The sequence below is a fragment of the Tarenaya hassleriana genome, unplaced genomic scaffold (genome assembly GCF_000463585.1).
Source record: "Tarenaya hassleriana unplaced genomic scaffold, ASM46358v1 Cleome24, whole genome shotgun sequence".
In the NCBI taxonomy this organism is placed as follows: domain Eukaryota; kingdom Viridiplantae; phylum Streptophyta; class Magnoliopsida; order Brassicales; family Cleomaceae; genus Tarenaya; species Tarenaya hassleriana.
This window is the reverse complement of record NW_010965696.1, coordinates 151,170-165,329: the sequence shown is the minus strand read 5'-3', so window position 1 is coordinate 165,329 and position 14,160 is coordinate 151,170. Positions and strand designations below refer to the sequence as shown.

The window sequence follows — 14,160 nt, the reverse complement described above, 5'->3', positions numbered from 1 at the left end:
CTTTCCCTCCCCATTATATGTAGAGCCCTTCTCTTTTCCCCTTATCTCTCCCTCTCTCTCTCTCTTTCTGGTATGACGAAGAGACCCGACCCGGTTTCTCCGAACCCGAGTGCCAAGGAGATCCGTTACAGGGGCGTCAGGAAGCGTCCGTGGGGCCGCTACGCCGCCGAGATCAGAGATCCGGGGAAGAAGACGCGTGTCTGGCTCGGCACCTTCGACACAGCCGAGGACGCCGCGCGTGCCTACGATGCGGCGGCGCGTGAGTTCCGCGGCGCCAAGGCCAAGACTAATTTCCCTTCCCCTCTCGCCCCCAGCCCTAACCACAGCACCACCACCCTCGACTGTGCTTCTCCGCCGGAGCTCCAGCTCTGCCTCGGTGGCCGCGCGTGTTACCAGATCCCGGTGGCGCGTCCGGTTCTATTCTTGAACTTGATCGGAATGGGCCGGCAGAGTGACTCGGACTCGTCGTCGGTCGTCGATTTCGAGGGTGGGTCGGGGAAGAGATCTCAGCCGTTAGATCTAGATCTCAACTTGCCTCCTCCGCCGGAACAGGCCTGAGCTTTTGATGCCTGCGTTTTTTTTTTAGCTGAGAGAGATTACGTTTTCCGTAGTTTTTTTTTTCTCTCTCCCTCTAAAAAAAATTATTATCCGTTTTTTTAGATTAAAAAAAGGAATCCAGAGGGGAAAATTTATTTTAGCTGACATGTAAGGATCGTTATGTACATATTATTACATAATCTGAGATCTGAACTAATGTTGTTTAGTGTTACATTCTCCAACCAAACTGAAAACACGGAAAATCTATCATTATTATTATTATTATTATTATTATTTAAATAAAATGAGGATCAAAAAGTATGGCGGGCTTGAAACCAAATGGTCCAAGTGTCCAGCAGACAAGACACGCAGCCGGCGTGGGACGCCCATGTTAGAAAATTCTTCCTGCTTACGTCATTTGTGGTCCCCACTCTTACTGACTCCCTTGCGAAATTTCAGACACTGACACTTCCATTATACATAGGAAAAAAAAATTCTATTTTTTGTTTTTTTTTTATTTTATTCATATTTTTTTGTTTATCATTTAATAGAATCTAATTTAAGATTCGATTTCACTACATCTCCGACCTGAAAAATTCATTAGAGGATCATATACTACGTATTTGTGTGTGTCTGATATATATCCCGTTATTATTTTTGTATAATGCCAAAATATGTATGATATCATGTTTTATCATAGTTGGTATTTATTCACTATTGTATTCTGTATCTAATAACATATCATTTTCATAGTAATATATTACATGTGACAAATGTCTAAAAACCAACTAAAATCTTAAGAGAAGTTAGTTTCCAAATATTTCGTTACTCTTTTGCAAAACGTATGAGAAATTCAATAACAGAGATATATATTTTAAAGTAGTAAATAAATATATTAGCGTTGAGTTTTTTTTATATACTACTCTACTGCACCACCTTTTGTTTTTATTTAATTTTAAGAAAATGGCAATGGTGGAGGATAATTATCGTGCTGTGGTTAAGGAAACGACGTCGTGTTTGGGGAGAGTAGAAGGCGGCTTCATAATAAGAGGCAGAAGAGTGTTCTTTGTCAACGATCAAAACCTATCTTTTCGTGATTCGCGTGAAGATCCAACGGCTGTTTCTTCAGTGGATCCACGTGGATGTACACTGTTTTTCCAATACCTATTCATTTATTTATTTATTTATTTTCATTATTATTACAATTTAAAATAATGGTTAAAAAAAAAGGAGGGGGCGGCGGCACCGACGGTCCAAGAGGACGTGGCCCACTGCCCTTTTTTTTAAGTTTATGTAAAAAATTCAAAAAAACTAATTTATTAGAAAAAACAACGAAAATTCAACAAATCCATTTTTTTGGATTTTTATACAAACATGTTTTTATTAGATTGTTTTATTTTTAATTAAAAATGAATTGTTTAAATAAAAAAAATGTCCATCGTTTTTATTAGATTGTTTCATTTCTAAAAAAATAAGTTTTTATTTTATAATATTTTTATTTTCTCCAGACTCTTTTCAAAGTCCAATTAAACAAAAAATCAAATAGGTTTCCATTTGATTCTAAAACGTCTACCCTGTACCGTGTGTGAAATGTCTATCAAAACCGGAATGATTAATATCCGTGAAAGAGAACCTAGAACGTAAAAGTGTGTGTAGTAAACGGAACGGGATTCTGGGGGTTGTAAATTCCGTGTTGACGAGGTTTATGTCGGGATTCTGGGTTGTCGTCACGTGCATCTCCACCGTCCGACAAAGTTTTGATGCTTCTCTGTCTTTCTCCATAATAATAATAATTTTCCTTTTTGGACAATGGATCTACTACTTTTGATTCTTTTCATTTTGGCCCCACATCTTTCTCTCTTCCTCTCTTGCCCGAGTCTCCCCCACTCGGTACCACTCTCCCAAAACTCAAGACCCCTTTTTTGAACGAACCATTAATTACTATTATTACGGTGTATATATATATGAACAAAGAAAAGATCTTGGTGTAATGATTGCGTTATAATCGCAATATTTTTTTTTTATATTACGGAAGACTCCTAACTGTTACCCTTCGGGCGTACTAACTAGGTAAACATTCGGTGCGGAAACAGCCTTTGTATATAGATCATATAAACCCAGAAATTACCTCCCTTCCCACCAGTCAGGAATCGAACACTCAACTTCAAGGTGGAGTTACCTCCTACCCCAAGCTTGACCACTCGCCCACGATCTGTTGGGTTTATAATCGCAATATTAAACGCCATCAAACTACCTTTTCCATATTACGATGATTTTTAATTTGATTTTTGGCTTGATTTTTCAACTTTTTATGAATATTGTAATTTAACGCGCAGACGGAAAAAGCTCATTATTTTCTTGTATTAAGATGTATAAAAAAATATACAAATGTGTGAGACATTTTATGGGTTGAAAAAATATATTTAATATATATATATATACACACACACTTTACTCACTTGTATACAACACAAAAAAACTAAAAAAAAAAACATTTACTTTTGCAATATTTAAGTTGACAAAGACACTTTATCAATAAAGATAGTTTGACATATACAATGTAAATAAGAGGGTAAAACTCTAAAACAGTTAGACACTAATATGTGTACCATTAATGGGGAAAAGCAAGCAGGGAATTACATTTAATTGAACAAAGATATGCTATCAGATTTATACACGTGTATTTTTTTCTCTAATACGGGCTATAATAATAAACTAGGTTCAGATACGTGTGAAACAGTGGATGGGACCCACAACCTTTGAAGTTGATCCAGAATCACATCCGAACCAATCATAATTCTTCCCTCCTTTTTTTTCCAGTTTTTGTTTTCTCACGTGTGGCATCCTCACACACACGCAGTCGGCATTTTAAACCAACCCACACTTTCTCAATCCTTTCATATATAACCACATTATTCAGAAATTATCAAATTTAGTCCAATCTTTTTTTTAAAAAAAAAGTTTCCCTACCTACTGCTAATTTTTCATATGCCTGCATACATACGGACCAGTAAATAAATATTACTACTGTTGGCTGCAATGTTTATTGTTCCGTTTTATTGTACAATCCGGTGGAAATATCTCTTTCTTGTGATAAACAAACTTCAAAGAAATTTCTTTTTCTTTTGTCTAAGTATGAATCTATAAATAAATAAAATAGTTCTTAAAATCCATTTTGTTTCTCTATTTTAACTTTTATTCGGCTAATATATATGTATATAATATGAGCCAACCATAAAATTACCGAGTCATATATTTTTTAAAATATTTTTTTCTTGCCAAAAGTAAGAATTGGTCAAATGATTATTACATTCAAGGTGGAACCAAATATTTATTGTAAATACTAACGGTATTGCGTATTAAGACAATATTAAATAAAAAATGATTATAAAATCTAAAATCTTCGTATTGGTTAAATAGTTGAACCAATCAAATGTTGAAAAGTCCAATATCCGTACATTCGATCTAAAACTACGTATCAATGTTGCCAACTACCAAAACATTTGATTCCAGGAGAGTCCGAAACATATTTAGGGGTGCATTTGTCGCCTTTTTAAATAAAGGGGTCTCAGTACACACGAGTGAAAATGCAGAGAGAGTTACAAATGATATTTATACACGTGTACCTGGACAGTTTTGTAACCCAAGGTATGGGCCCATATTGTCTTTGGCGCGGCGCCACGTGGACCTTGTTGTTGATTTCTACGTTGTTCATACTAGGGTGGCCACGGGTATATCCGAGAAAATCGAGAGATTTGGATTTGGGTCCGGAAGGCTCGGATATTTAACTATAAGATTTGTATCTAAGATTTGGTATTTACGAGTATCTAGGATATGAGTATCCAGAATAATGGTCGGATATTCGCGGGTCTAGATTTATTTAACAAAAATAACAATATTCATATATAAAAATTTCAAAAATGAAGATATATTTATAAAAATGGATGAATTATGATAAAATATATGAGACAAAAGAGATAATAGGAGATAAATAATAATAAATTTAATTTTTTTGAATTAATATTAAAAAAATATGATATTATTTAATCTAAAATAATTATATTTTATAAAAATGTTATATAAATATAAGATATAATTATTTATAATCATAATAATCGGATATCCGCGGGTATCCGGTTTTAAAAATTACATTATCCGGATTTGGATTCGGATTCACGGATATTGAAAAATCTGAATTTTGATTTGGATTTGAAAATTATGAGTACCCTAAAATCGGGTATCCGTGAGACGGGTATCCAACGGATATCCGATTTTCAGTTATTTGTGCCCAGTCCTAGTTCATACTACTTCGACCATGTGGGACCACTTCCATATATATATATACACACACTTATGCGTGTGTATTAAAAAAATATGTGACATAGTCATACCCATAGCTAAAATAATTCGGACAAATCTAACCAGTCTCTATGCTATATTGCCAACTAGAAATGGGAAGATATACAGTATACTTACATAAAAACCTAAATTTGAAATTAATAGTGTCCAATTAATTATTGGTTAATGTAATTCAATATATGTACACAAATTATTGTTTTCGCTTACAGTGGTTGATTATTTTTTTAGAAATATTTTTTTAAAATTTTGTGTAATGAATAATTACCAATAGAAATGAAAGATAAAAGTTTGAATTCCAAATATATTGTTATTTTATCTAAATTCTAAATATAGAATTGAATGATAAAATATTAAAGCACGGTAAGTATTTATGTATTAAAAAAAAAGTAATTGGGGGGCTGCCGCCGACGCGCCGTTAAATGATAGCCGCCGTCTGATGCAATGGAAGTGTCCTCTTTCACGTGTCTGTTATCTGACCTATGCAACGATGCCGTCAACTTTTTCTCTCAATAAATAAATCAAATAATTATGGAAAACCTACATATTATCCCCCCCCCCCCCCCATGCTATCTGGTGTTTTATCCGCCCAACCCTCTCCCTTTGACTGCTTTTATTATGAAACTGGCTGGCTGCTTTTTTAATCTTATTTCGACACGATTTAATTTTTAAAATTTAATTTTAATTTATTAGGTTGTGCCATAAATTGAAATTTTAAATATAAATGAAATGTTAGAAATATTACCTTTTGTCACCAAATTAAGGCAAACCCTTTAATTATACAAGTGTTGTTGACTACAAACCAACAAGAACCTTATGAGAAAACACATTGTACGAATAGCTTTCGGACAGTTATTTTGTTTGGACACACAATGGCAACTATCCCCCCTATTTCTAAAAGAATGTGATTTTAGATTTTATTCACGATTATTAAGAAAAAGTCATATATACCTCTATTAAATCACATTTTTATTAATTTTTATTGAAATTAAATATTTTAATTGAGGATAATTTTGACAAAAGCTACTCGCGCTGCCGTTCAAGTATGTGGGCTTACGTTTAGGATTTTGTTTGGCCCATATTGAATGTGAGTACGTTATCCAATTCCAAAATAAATAAATAATATTTCTCAACCGAAATATTACAAATTTATCAGTCGAAATTATTTTAATGTAATGTTGGATTAGCTGAATATTACATTCACTCCTACAAAAACATACAGAACCTCCTAGGGCGTACAATACAGACAAATAATACTCTCGAAATCACGGTTAAGTTGACGAGGCTTGTAATGGAGACGATGACAGAAGAGAGAGAGCAGAGGGCTTCTGTCTAGTCCGTGATCCCTCTCCGGTCAGACCCTTGTTTGGAACTGTCGAGGGAGCTCTTCCTTCGCCGCTCGTTGTGTCCAGCCAAGCGCCCCCTGCAACTTCTCTTGGCTCCGTCGAACTCTACAAGCTCGTGAAACCTACACATATGCTCAAAAAACCATTAAAGATACCAATCCCCCTTCTCTTACCAAACACGCTTATAGATTAGTTAGACCTGCTGCATTGTTGGCAGAAACGCTGCCTTACACCGGCAACCATGGCGGAAAGTGCCTTGGCATGAACTTCGCAGACTCTGTGTCGGCGGTGGTACTGCTTGGCCTCCGTCAAATCGGCAGTGCATTTCTCCGCCTGGCACAGACGGGACGAAACCCCATCTCTCGCCCTCTCCGCCGCTTCCTCTTCTTCTTCTTTGGCAAGGTAGGATGCTGCAACCTTGTCTTGCCCTTGCGTCCTTTTGCCCTCCATATTTCTGCATATGATTTTCAAGTTGCGGGTGTTTTAGGGAGACGATATATAGTGGGGGTCGAAAACTCTGGCGTGCTAGCAACGCGGAGGGTTTTTTACCCAAATAACCCACTTGGGTCGCATCTATTTCACATGTACACCACCGAATTAGTAACACATTTTTTTTTTCTATAAAAAGACGAAATTACCCTTAATGAATTACGATATTTATCTGTTCGAAAACAACTTCGTTATTACGACTTCGTAATTAAGTCTAAATATAGTTACAATTGATTCTAAAAAAGGTGGCAAAAAAATCATCTGTCTTATTTTAATTGTATATCACTTATATGTTAGTCGTAATAAGGTCGCAAAAAATAAAACGAAAAGGGTATTTCGAACTTTTTCAACCGAAAAGTGGGTTAAAATTGAAAAAAAAAAATTTCGATGGTGTACACTGAAATAGATGCGACCCAAGTGGATTATTTGGGTGATTTTCCCCGATGTGGAGGGGGAGAGGGAGGGGCCTGGCCGGGTGATGCAATGAAGTGTGGAATATGTAAGATTTTTTATAAAGTGTTTAAAAGGTGAAGAAAAGGGTCAGGGCAAAGGACCACCTGTTCTTTTGTCTGCTTCCTCTCTTGTAGAAATTATGATATATATATGTGTGTATATATATATATATATGATATTGAGAGAGAGAGAGAGAGAGAGAGAGAGAGAGAGAGAATGTGGATTTGGGCTTAATATATACGTGGGTTTGCGTTGTAACTATGAATGTCACATTTCAACAAAAAAACTATGAATGTCACACGGTTTGTTGCCTCCTGCTGGTTCTTTTTTTTTACCGTGTAAATTATGCCATCCCATCTCTTACAGCTTCCTCTCGGGGTAAAACTGTGTCAAGCTTTGTTTTTTTTTTCTTTCTAAAACTGCTTATGAATTACAGCGAGGGAATTGCACATAGAACATATATGGATATAGAAAAGAAAAGAACTGATGGGATGTGATGGAGACAGGACAGCAAAGGAGAGGCACGTGCCGTTTTGTACTGAAGAAGAGACTTGACTTATAGCTCATGAGGCCATTGGCTCTGTGTGGGGGCTTTCATAGCTAACGCGTTGTTTTTTTTTTAATTATTATTACATGAAGAAGCAATAATAATAATATAAATTATGTCTTTTTTCGCATATTTTCGTTTAACAACTACTACATCATTTGCTTCCCAACATGCGCGGAAAATTTCAAATAGTTGATGATGTATCTATGTGAATAACAAATATTTATTTATATATTTTTTTATATTTTATCCATTATAATTCATATATAAAATTTTCAAAAAGTAGAGAAATAGATATCGAATGGACTGTTGTTGCCACCTCATAATATTTTTGTGGTAGGAACTATTTTTCTTTAAAACTGTAATATTCAATTCTCTCAAATTAAAAGTATTCTCTAATGTGCCCTCGGAAGAACAAACTGTTGGGGACGAAACTGATCGTTTATTTTTTATAGTCACGTTTTGCAAATAGTATAAAGAAGTGGGACTGAAAATACTTCTTAACCATATCACGAAGGTAAAAAGATATTACAGCCGCAGTAAAATTGCACACGTCTCTTTCTCTCTCCTCCCCTTATATCAATCAATTAGATTCCTCCGGCGAGACTCTAGGGGAAGTCACTGGGAAAAGAGGGAGCAGCTGCGGGTCCGAATCTCGGGGTGTAGGAATCGGAGATGGATGCAGATAAAAACCCTTCTCCGCAATCGCTCTCTCTTCCTCCGACAATGGCGACGTCTTGTCGAACAGGTCTCCTTCGTTCTTCAGCGGCGTTACGGGGCTGTTCAGACCAAGCTTCGGGAAATCCAGACAGCTCGGCGACAAAATCTCCCGATTCCTCGGTGAAATTCCCGTACTACCGCTAAATCCTCCGCCGCCGCCGCCGCGGATCATGAGGGTGTTGATCATGAGGCTGTTCTTGATGTTATGTCTCCGCTCGTAGAGCTTGTATCCCGTCTGTTTCTTCGGCGGAGGAGGTGGATCTGGGGATGTGGGAGGGGATGAGCCGGTGAGCATCTGGACGACATGTTTGAAGGAGGAAGTGTCGGCTTGGACGAAGGTTGTCGGACAGTGATCAGATCTGGTGATGATGTGACGGTGTAGAGATCCAGCGACATTATTGGAAGAAGAAGAAGAAGAAGATAAGTTTCTGGAATCTTCTGGTTTCGTTGAACTCACCATCGATAAGTTCATTTCGGAAGCTTCTAGATCGATTGAGTTATTGCAATATATGTGTGTGTGTCTTCTTCTTCAACGAACTCACTCTCTCTCTCTAGCTTTGAAAGTGCCTTTGGGGTTTAGGGTTTATAAAAGGAGCAGCTCCATTGGCTGGCTTCTTTAATCTGCCACCTTTCTTTAACGAAGAGCGAAAAAAAAAAGTTGTCATGAAGATTGTTGCCTAGGGAATAAAAAAAATTGTTTTATTAGGCAATTTTAAAATATATGCCAGATTTAATAATGCTGCATAGCTATTAATTCACCCTACATTGAAAATGTTTTTTTCCCCTGGATTTTGAAAGTAAAAAAAAATCTCAATTTCATCATTCTAGAACCTGAGTGATCATTTTCAACCGACAACAATAATATAATTTTGGTAAAATAATATTCATTGAAAAGTTGATACCTTTTCTCATTTATATGTACAAGTGTTTCCAATGTAGGTCTGTCCGTGAACACGTGTATGGTCGCGATCGGCTAATCGGGTCGGGGTTAGGGTCAAATATCATATCATATCATATCATATAGTAATATATTTTCATTGACCTAATAATCTCATATTTTTTTTATTTTGAGAAATTAATTAGGGTGAGGAGCGAAGGGTGAAGATATGTCTCCCTAATTATTCCTGAATTGGAATATTTTGGGGTTGAGAGCACCACACCTTTTTTTGATTTAGATATGAATCCTTTCCTCCTTTTTTTATCTGTAAATCTACTATTCTAATAAATAAATATTTTAAAAATTATTGTTCTAAATTTTTTTGATTTAATATTGTAGTTCTATATAGTGTATATATAGGTTGGACTTTATTTATGCTTACACACGCATCTGGGCAGAGAACACAGATCCTAGTATGCTATTTTTTAAAATCAAGGCTATTTTCCCATATTTTAAAGGCTGAACAATATTTTTTTTTGTATTTTTGCATAAATTTGAAGTTTTACACACATATTTTTCCTATGCAAAACTATACAAAATAGATTTTTTATTTTTATTTTTACACACTAGATTTAAATTTCTATATGCATAGAATATATACTTATGTGACGTGTATAATATTTATAAAGTCAAGTTTAGTAAGTCTCTGTCTTTTGGTATGGGTGGGAAAATTAAACATTATATATATATATATATATATATAAAATATGGTTGAATGTCAATAGCGAGAAGATGGTGGGGCTATTATTACTATATCTGTTATAGGCAAACTCATAATAATAAGTACAAACGGAGGATGGATCTTGACTGCAGCCTAACCCTTTGCTGGTTCCCACTTTCTTTTCACTTTTTTTTTGGTGCTATTCCAATTTGCTAAAAGATTTATATGTTCATTATAATTTAATTCGTTGACAAAAATAGTTTTTAAATGTAGACTGTTATAAAAAAACGAGTATGTAGTATATCAAATTAACCTGAAACCAATATAAAAATAATTTTTTAAAAAAACTTAAGAAAACAATTTTTAAAGAAATCAATTGTATTTAATGAAACTTAAATTCCATCGAGAATAATCATATGACTAATGAGGGTAATTAGACAGATTGGCTTCAGGTTAGATATGGGAAAATGGTGTAGATTATGTTGTCAACAAATTTCATTAGACCACGTCAAGAGTTGGACGAGCTCTTAATTACACCTAATTTCCACACAAAACATATGATGAAAATTGACTAAGTAAATAAATAATTTTGACCATATAGTTTGGTTTGATATCTTTATCAATTTGGACGGTCCAACAACAACAACCAAAGAAAAAAAAATCGATTTATTTTTCCGAGATAGATCTAATTTATTACATGTAAGTCGATTTTTTTTTATTTTAATTTTTTTTTGCAGAAGCAAAAAAAAAATTGCCTAACTAAGAAATAGAGAACCCTACGAATCCCAAACTGTTTCTGCATCTTTCACTATCTATTCACCAACATTACATTTAGTAATAAGATTGTCATGTCATTAGAGTTGGTTATAGAATGTAACGCTCCATTAATGGCATTTCTCAACCTTATAATATCGATAAAATAATATCGTTATGGAAAGCGGTTCATGCGTAATGACTCTTTTTGAAAATGGAATTTCTATAAGTAGATGATTGGCTTCACGCAATTTTTTTACAAATTTCCCTAATAACGACACTTTTTGCTACTATTGAATTATATTTGGTTTGAGTAGGGGGAATGCGTTCATATATCCATCTAAGTCAACCGAATTATGATTTTTTTTGGGTCATGGGATAGGGGGGATTTGGGCTCTACCTAAGCCCATTAGAAGGCCCATCAATGGAGGGGCAAAAATTTATTCATGAGATCATTATCATACCTTCAAATGTTTTAATGAATAAGCTTATTATATCTTTTTTTTTTCACTAAATAAAAATAATAATGACAATTGAGAGCTTAATTTTAGACCACAAGACACCTAAAGGGTTTATATGTGCAAATTAGCCCAAATTCGAACGTCACTATAATTGAATCTATCTAAAAAAAAATTAGTTTTTTATTTTTCGGATTGTAAACAATTAAACATGATCGGATTCGTTTAGATTTCGGCATTGCAATAAACTAATAGAAATCTTAATTTAATTTATACCAAATCTAGAGATATCTCACGTGAATGACAGATCTCTCTATATGTTTATTCGGTTATTCTCTATTCTCTGAATTGAATTCAATCTTTATAAAAATAAAATTAATCTGAAATGAATTGGATTCAATCTGAATAGCAAACAGCCTTCGATTATTCAATTTTGGACCAAATCGGAAGTATCAATTCAAACCCAAGTCTGAATTCAATTCAATTTTTCAAAATTGAATTTAATCTAAATTGAGTTGAGTAAAAATAAAAGTATCGTAATTCAATTCAATCTATATGATTTCTCTAAAATCAAATTAACTAGTAAATGTATAAATTAAAAATATTAAAAATTATTTTTTAAATTTAAAACTAAATCCCAAAATGAAACCCAAATCAATAGTAAATTTTACTGGTAAAATTCTACACAATTCCCAATATTGTGGAATAAATAAAAAAGTTTGTAAACAAGATTCTTTTATTACAGATATGTTTCTATGAATTGTAACATAACATACAACACAACAAAGCCACAAGCTTGGCTTTTTATTCACTCCAAGTCTCCAAAGACCCCAGTTGTGGTAACAAATTAAATATAACAAAAAAAAGATACGAAAACAGACCGAACCAATGTCTCAGCATCACTTCTTGGCGGTGTTCTTGAAGCCCCAGCTCCATATCTCGTGACGCTCGATGCCACGGCCCATCGCGCCGCTAAAGCCAGCGTGCATTTTCTCGAGAAAGACGTTGGATAGATCGATGTTCGTATCGATCAAAGGCCTCTTGGGTTTCTTAACGTCTTCAGGCGCGATCGTGACGGTAAGCCTCTGCTTCCTGTACTCGATCCAGGCCTTGTACTTGTCCCCACTGCTCAGCTTCACCTCCTGGAACGACCACTCTCTTCTTGCCCGAACCCAGTAACCGGCTTTCTCAGAAACCACCGAAACGACAGAGTTCACGTCGATTCCGACGTGGTTGTCGTTGATGTCTCCTAGGCTTTTGTCCTGAACGACGTCGAACTCTACGGCGAAAGCGTGGTTGTTAGGGTTGCCATTGTTGGTGCGGTTGAGGAAGCCGAGGAATCCAGCGGGTCCCGCAACGTCGTGGGTTGCCTCGGGGACGATGACGAAGGCGAGGCCATGACCAGGGATGGGATTTGTCTTTTGGGGTTTGATGGAGAATGTGAAAGATGTTTCAAATGGATAAGGTGTCGAAGAGGGAGAAGAGTTTGAAGGCTTGAAAAGGATTGGATTGATGTACAGTCCACGACCGTGGGAGAAAGGGTCATCACGTGTCATGGAGAGAGACCCGGACCGGCTCGTGCCATCTGGTGCGGCTCCGAGCTCGGCGTCTCCAAGGAAGACCAAGTCCGAGCCATCGAAACTCTTGAAGTTGAACTTGACGGCGAAACTGGGTTGAGAACCGAACAGGATGATGAGTAGAGAAAGAAGACAGAGTTTGTGGACTTGCATCGTGTTTTAGTGTTTTTGTTATTGCAATGGGAAAAACAAAAGATACGAGGATGAAGTGGTGAGAGGACGAGAGGTACGTGTTATGCGTACTTATAGGTATATAATTATCAAACGAGCCAACGAAATTGAACGGTCAATTTGAAATGAATGCGTCGTCAAATAAATAATGCCAATTGCCAAGTTGTATTTCTTTGAAAGCCCTTTTTTTTTTTAGGTAAAAGACCACAGCGCCATTTTTTCTTTTTTTCCGCTCTTCTAGGTAAAAGATTTAATCTCTCCTGAATTAAGTGGAATAATAATAATAAATCATAGATAAATATTAAACAATTGATTTTTTTTTAAATTCGGATTAAATTGCATAACTTCAACCATATTGGTCCATATGGATTTTCTGTAACATACTACACGTTTTCTTGAAAATAAAATAAGAGATATAAGACAAAAATAAAACCATGATACCACAAATATTTCAATGGAAAACCCCAAAATCGAAAGAATATATATTTTAAATTTAAATTAACAGAATCTAAATAGAAGTTATGTAAAAAATTAACAAAATTAACAGAATTTTCAATGAAAGCTAAATAAAATTTAAAATAAATGGAAAACCCAGGAATGTATAGTAGTAACAAAATTGAAAAAGTTGTATACAAAAATATCAAATATATCATAATTTTTTCCATGCTAATTAGGTGTATTTGTTTGCATATTAATATCTATTCCTAAAGAAAAACATAGCATGTTCTAAGGCTTATGTCATTTATGACATATAAAGAAAGGACAAAGAAACACATGAAATTATTGCTAAATCTCTTATCGCATTTCATGTCGTATTTTGCATTGAAAGATGGTTGATTACGCGGGGACCCGAGGAAATAATAATCGAATATTATATGAAATTAAATAGTACAAAGATGGCGGTGCGGTCTATTCAACCGGGGTTTTATCAAAAATACCCCTATTATGCTACAAAGACTTCAAGGCATACCCCTGCAAAAATAAAAAAAAAAGTTAGTTCAAAACATACCCTTATAATTATGTTATTCCCATAATACCCATTGGCGTGGGTCCCAATGACAGAAACAGAAGAGAGAGAGAACAGTTTTCGGTTCCCTATGAAAAAATTTAAATATTTTAAAATTTTTAAAACTCCCTCCACCACAAAAAGTTAAA

General features: G+C 35.1%; 4 protein-coding genes across 5 annotated transcripts in view; 1 reads left to right on the top strand and 3 right to left on the bottom strand.

Moving 5' to 3' along the window:
* Positions 1-771, top strand: part of LOC104815559 (ethylene-responsive transcription factor 4-like) — a 1,253-nt gene extending 482 nt beyond the window's left edge. The window contains exon 2 of one of the 2 annotated variants that reach the window (XM_010543991.2): positions 1-771. In XM_010543991.2, coding sequence (XP_010542293.1) covers positions 73-558 — 486 coding nt within the window. In that variant the 5' untranslated portion in view covers positions 1-72 and the 3' untranslated portion in view covers positions 559-771. The other variant, XM_010543990.2, reaches the window with a different exon arrangement.
* A 5,255-nt stretch (positions 772-6,026) lies between these two features.
* Positions 6,027-6,720, bottom strand: LOC104815558 (squamosa promoter-binding-like protein 5). Its single transcript, XM_010543989.1, has 2 exons — positions 6,439-6,720; positions 6,027-6,361 (listed from the first exon to the last, which is right to left on the bottom strand). The coding sequence occupies exons 1-2, from the start codon at positions 6,687-6,689 to the stop codon at positions 6,226-6,228; spliced, it is 387 nt and encodes a 128-aa protein (XP_010542291.1). The 5' UTR covers positions 6,690-6,720; the 3' UTR covers positions 6,027-6,225.
* A 1,402-nt stretch (positions 6,721-8,122) lies between these two features.
* LOC104815557 (VQ motif-containing protein 19-like) lies at positions 8,123-9,249 on the bottom strand. The gene has a single exon (XM_010543988.2). It carries the CDS (start codon positions 8,918-8,920, stop codon positions 8,312-8,314), a length of 609 nt encoding a protein of 202 aa, XP_010542290.1. The 5' UTR covers positions 8,921-9,249; the 3' UTR covers positions 8,123-8,311.
* Positions 9,250-11,963: 2,714 nt separating this feature from the next.
* Positions 11,964-13,055, bottom strand: LOC104815556 (lectin-like protein At1g53080). The gene has a single exon (XM_010543987.1). The coding sequence runs from the start codon at positions 12,985-12,987 to the stop codon at positions 12,157-12,159; it is 831 nt and encodes a 276-aa protein (XP_010542289.1). The 5' UTR covers positions 12,988-13,055; the 3' UTR covers positions 11,964-12,156.
* Positions 13,056-14,160: the final 1,105 nt, after the last annotated feature.

Bases quoted from the DNA above. Each gene is read 5' to 3' on its own strand.
- LOC104815558 (XM_010543989.1), bottom strand. From the start codon at position 6,689: ATGGAGGGCAAAAGGACGCAAGGGCAAGACAAGGTTGCAGCATCCTAC. The intron at 6,362-6,438 runs GTCTAACTAATC...GCATATGTGTAG, and splicing joins TTCTGCCAACAATGCAGCAG to GTTTCACGAGCTTGTAGAGT.
- LOC104815557 (XM_010543988.2), bottom strand. From the start codon at position 8,920: ATGAACTTATCGATGGTGAGTTCAACGAAACCAGAAGATTCCAGAAAC.
- LOC104815556 (XM_010543987.1), bottom strand. From the start codon at position 12,987: ATGCAAGTCCACAAACTCTGTCTTCTTTCTCTACTCATCATCCTGTTC.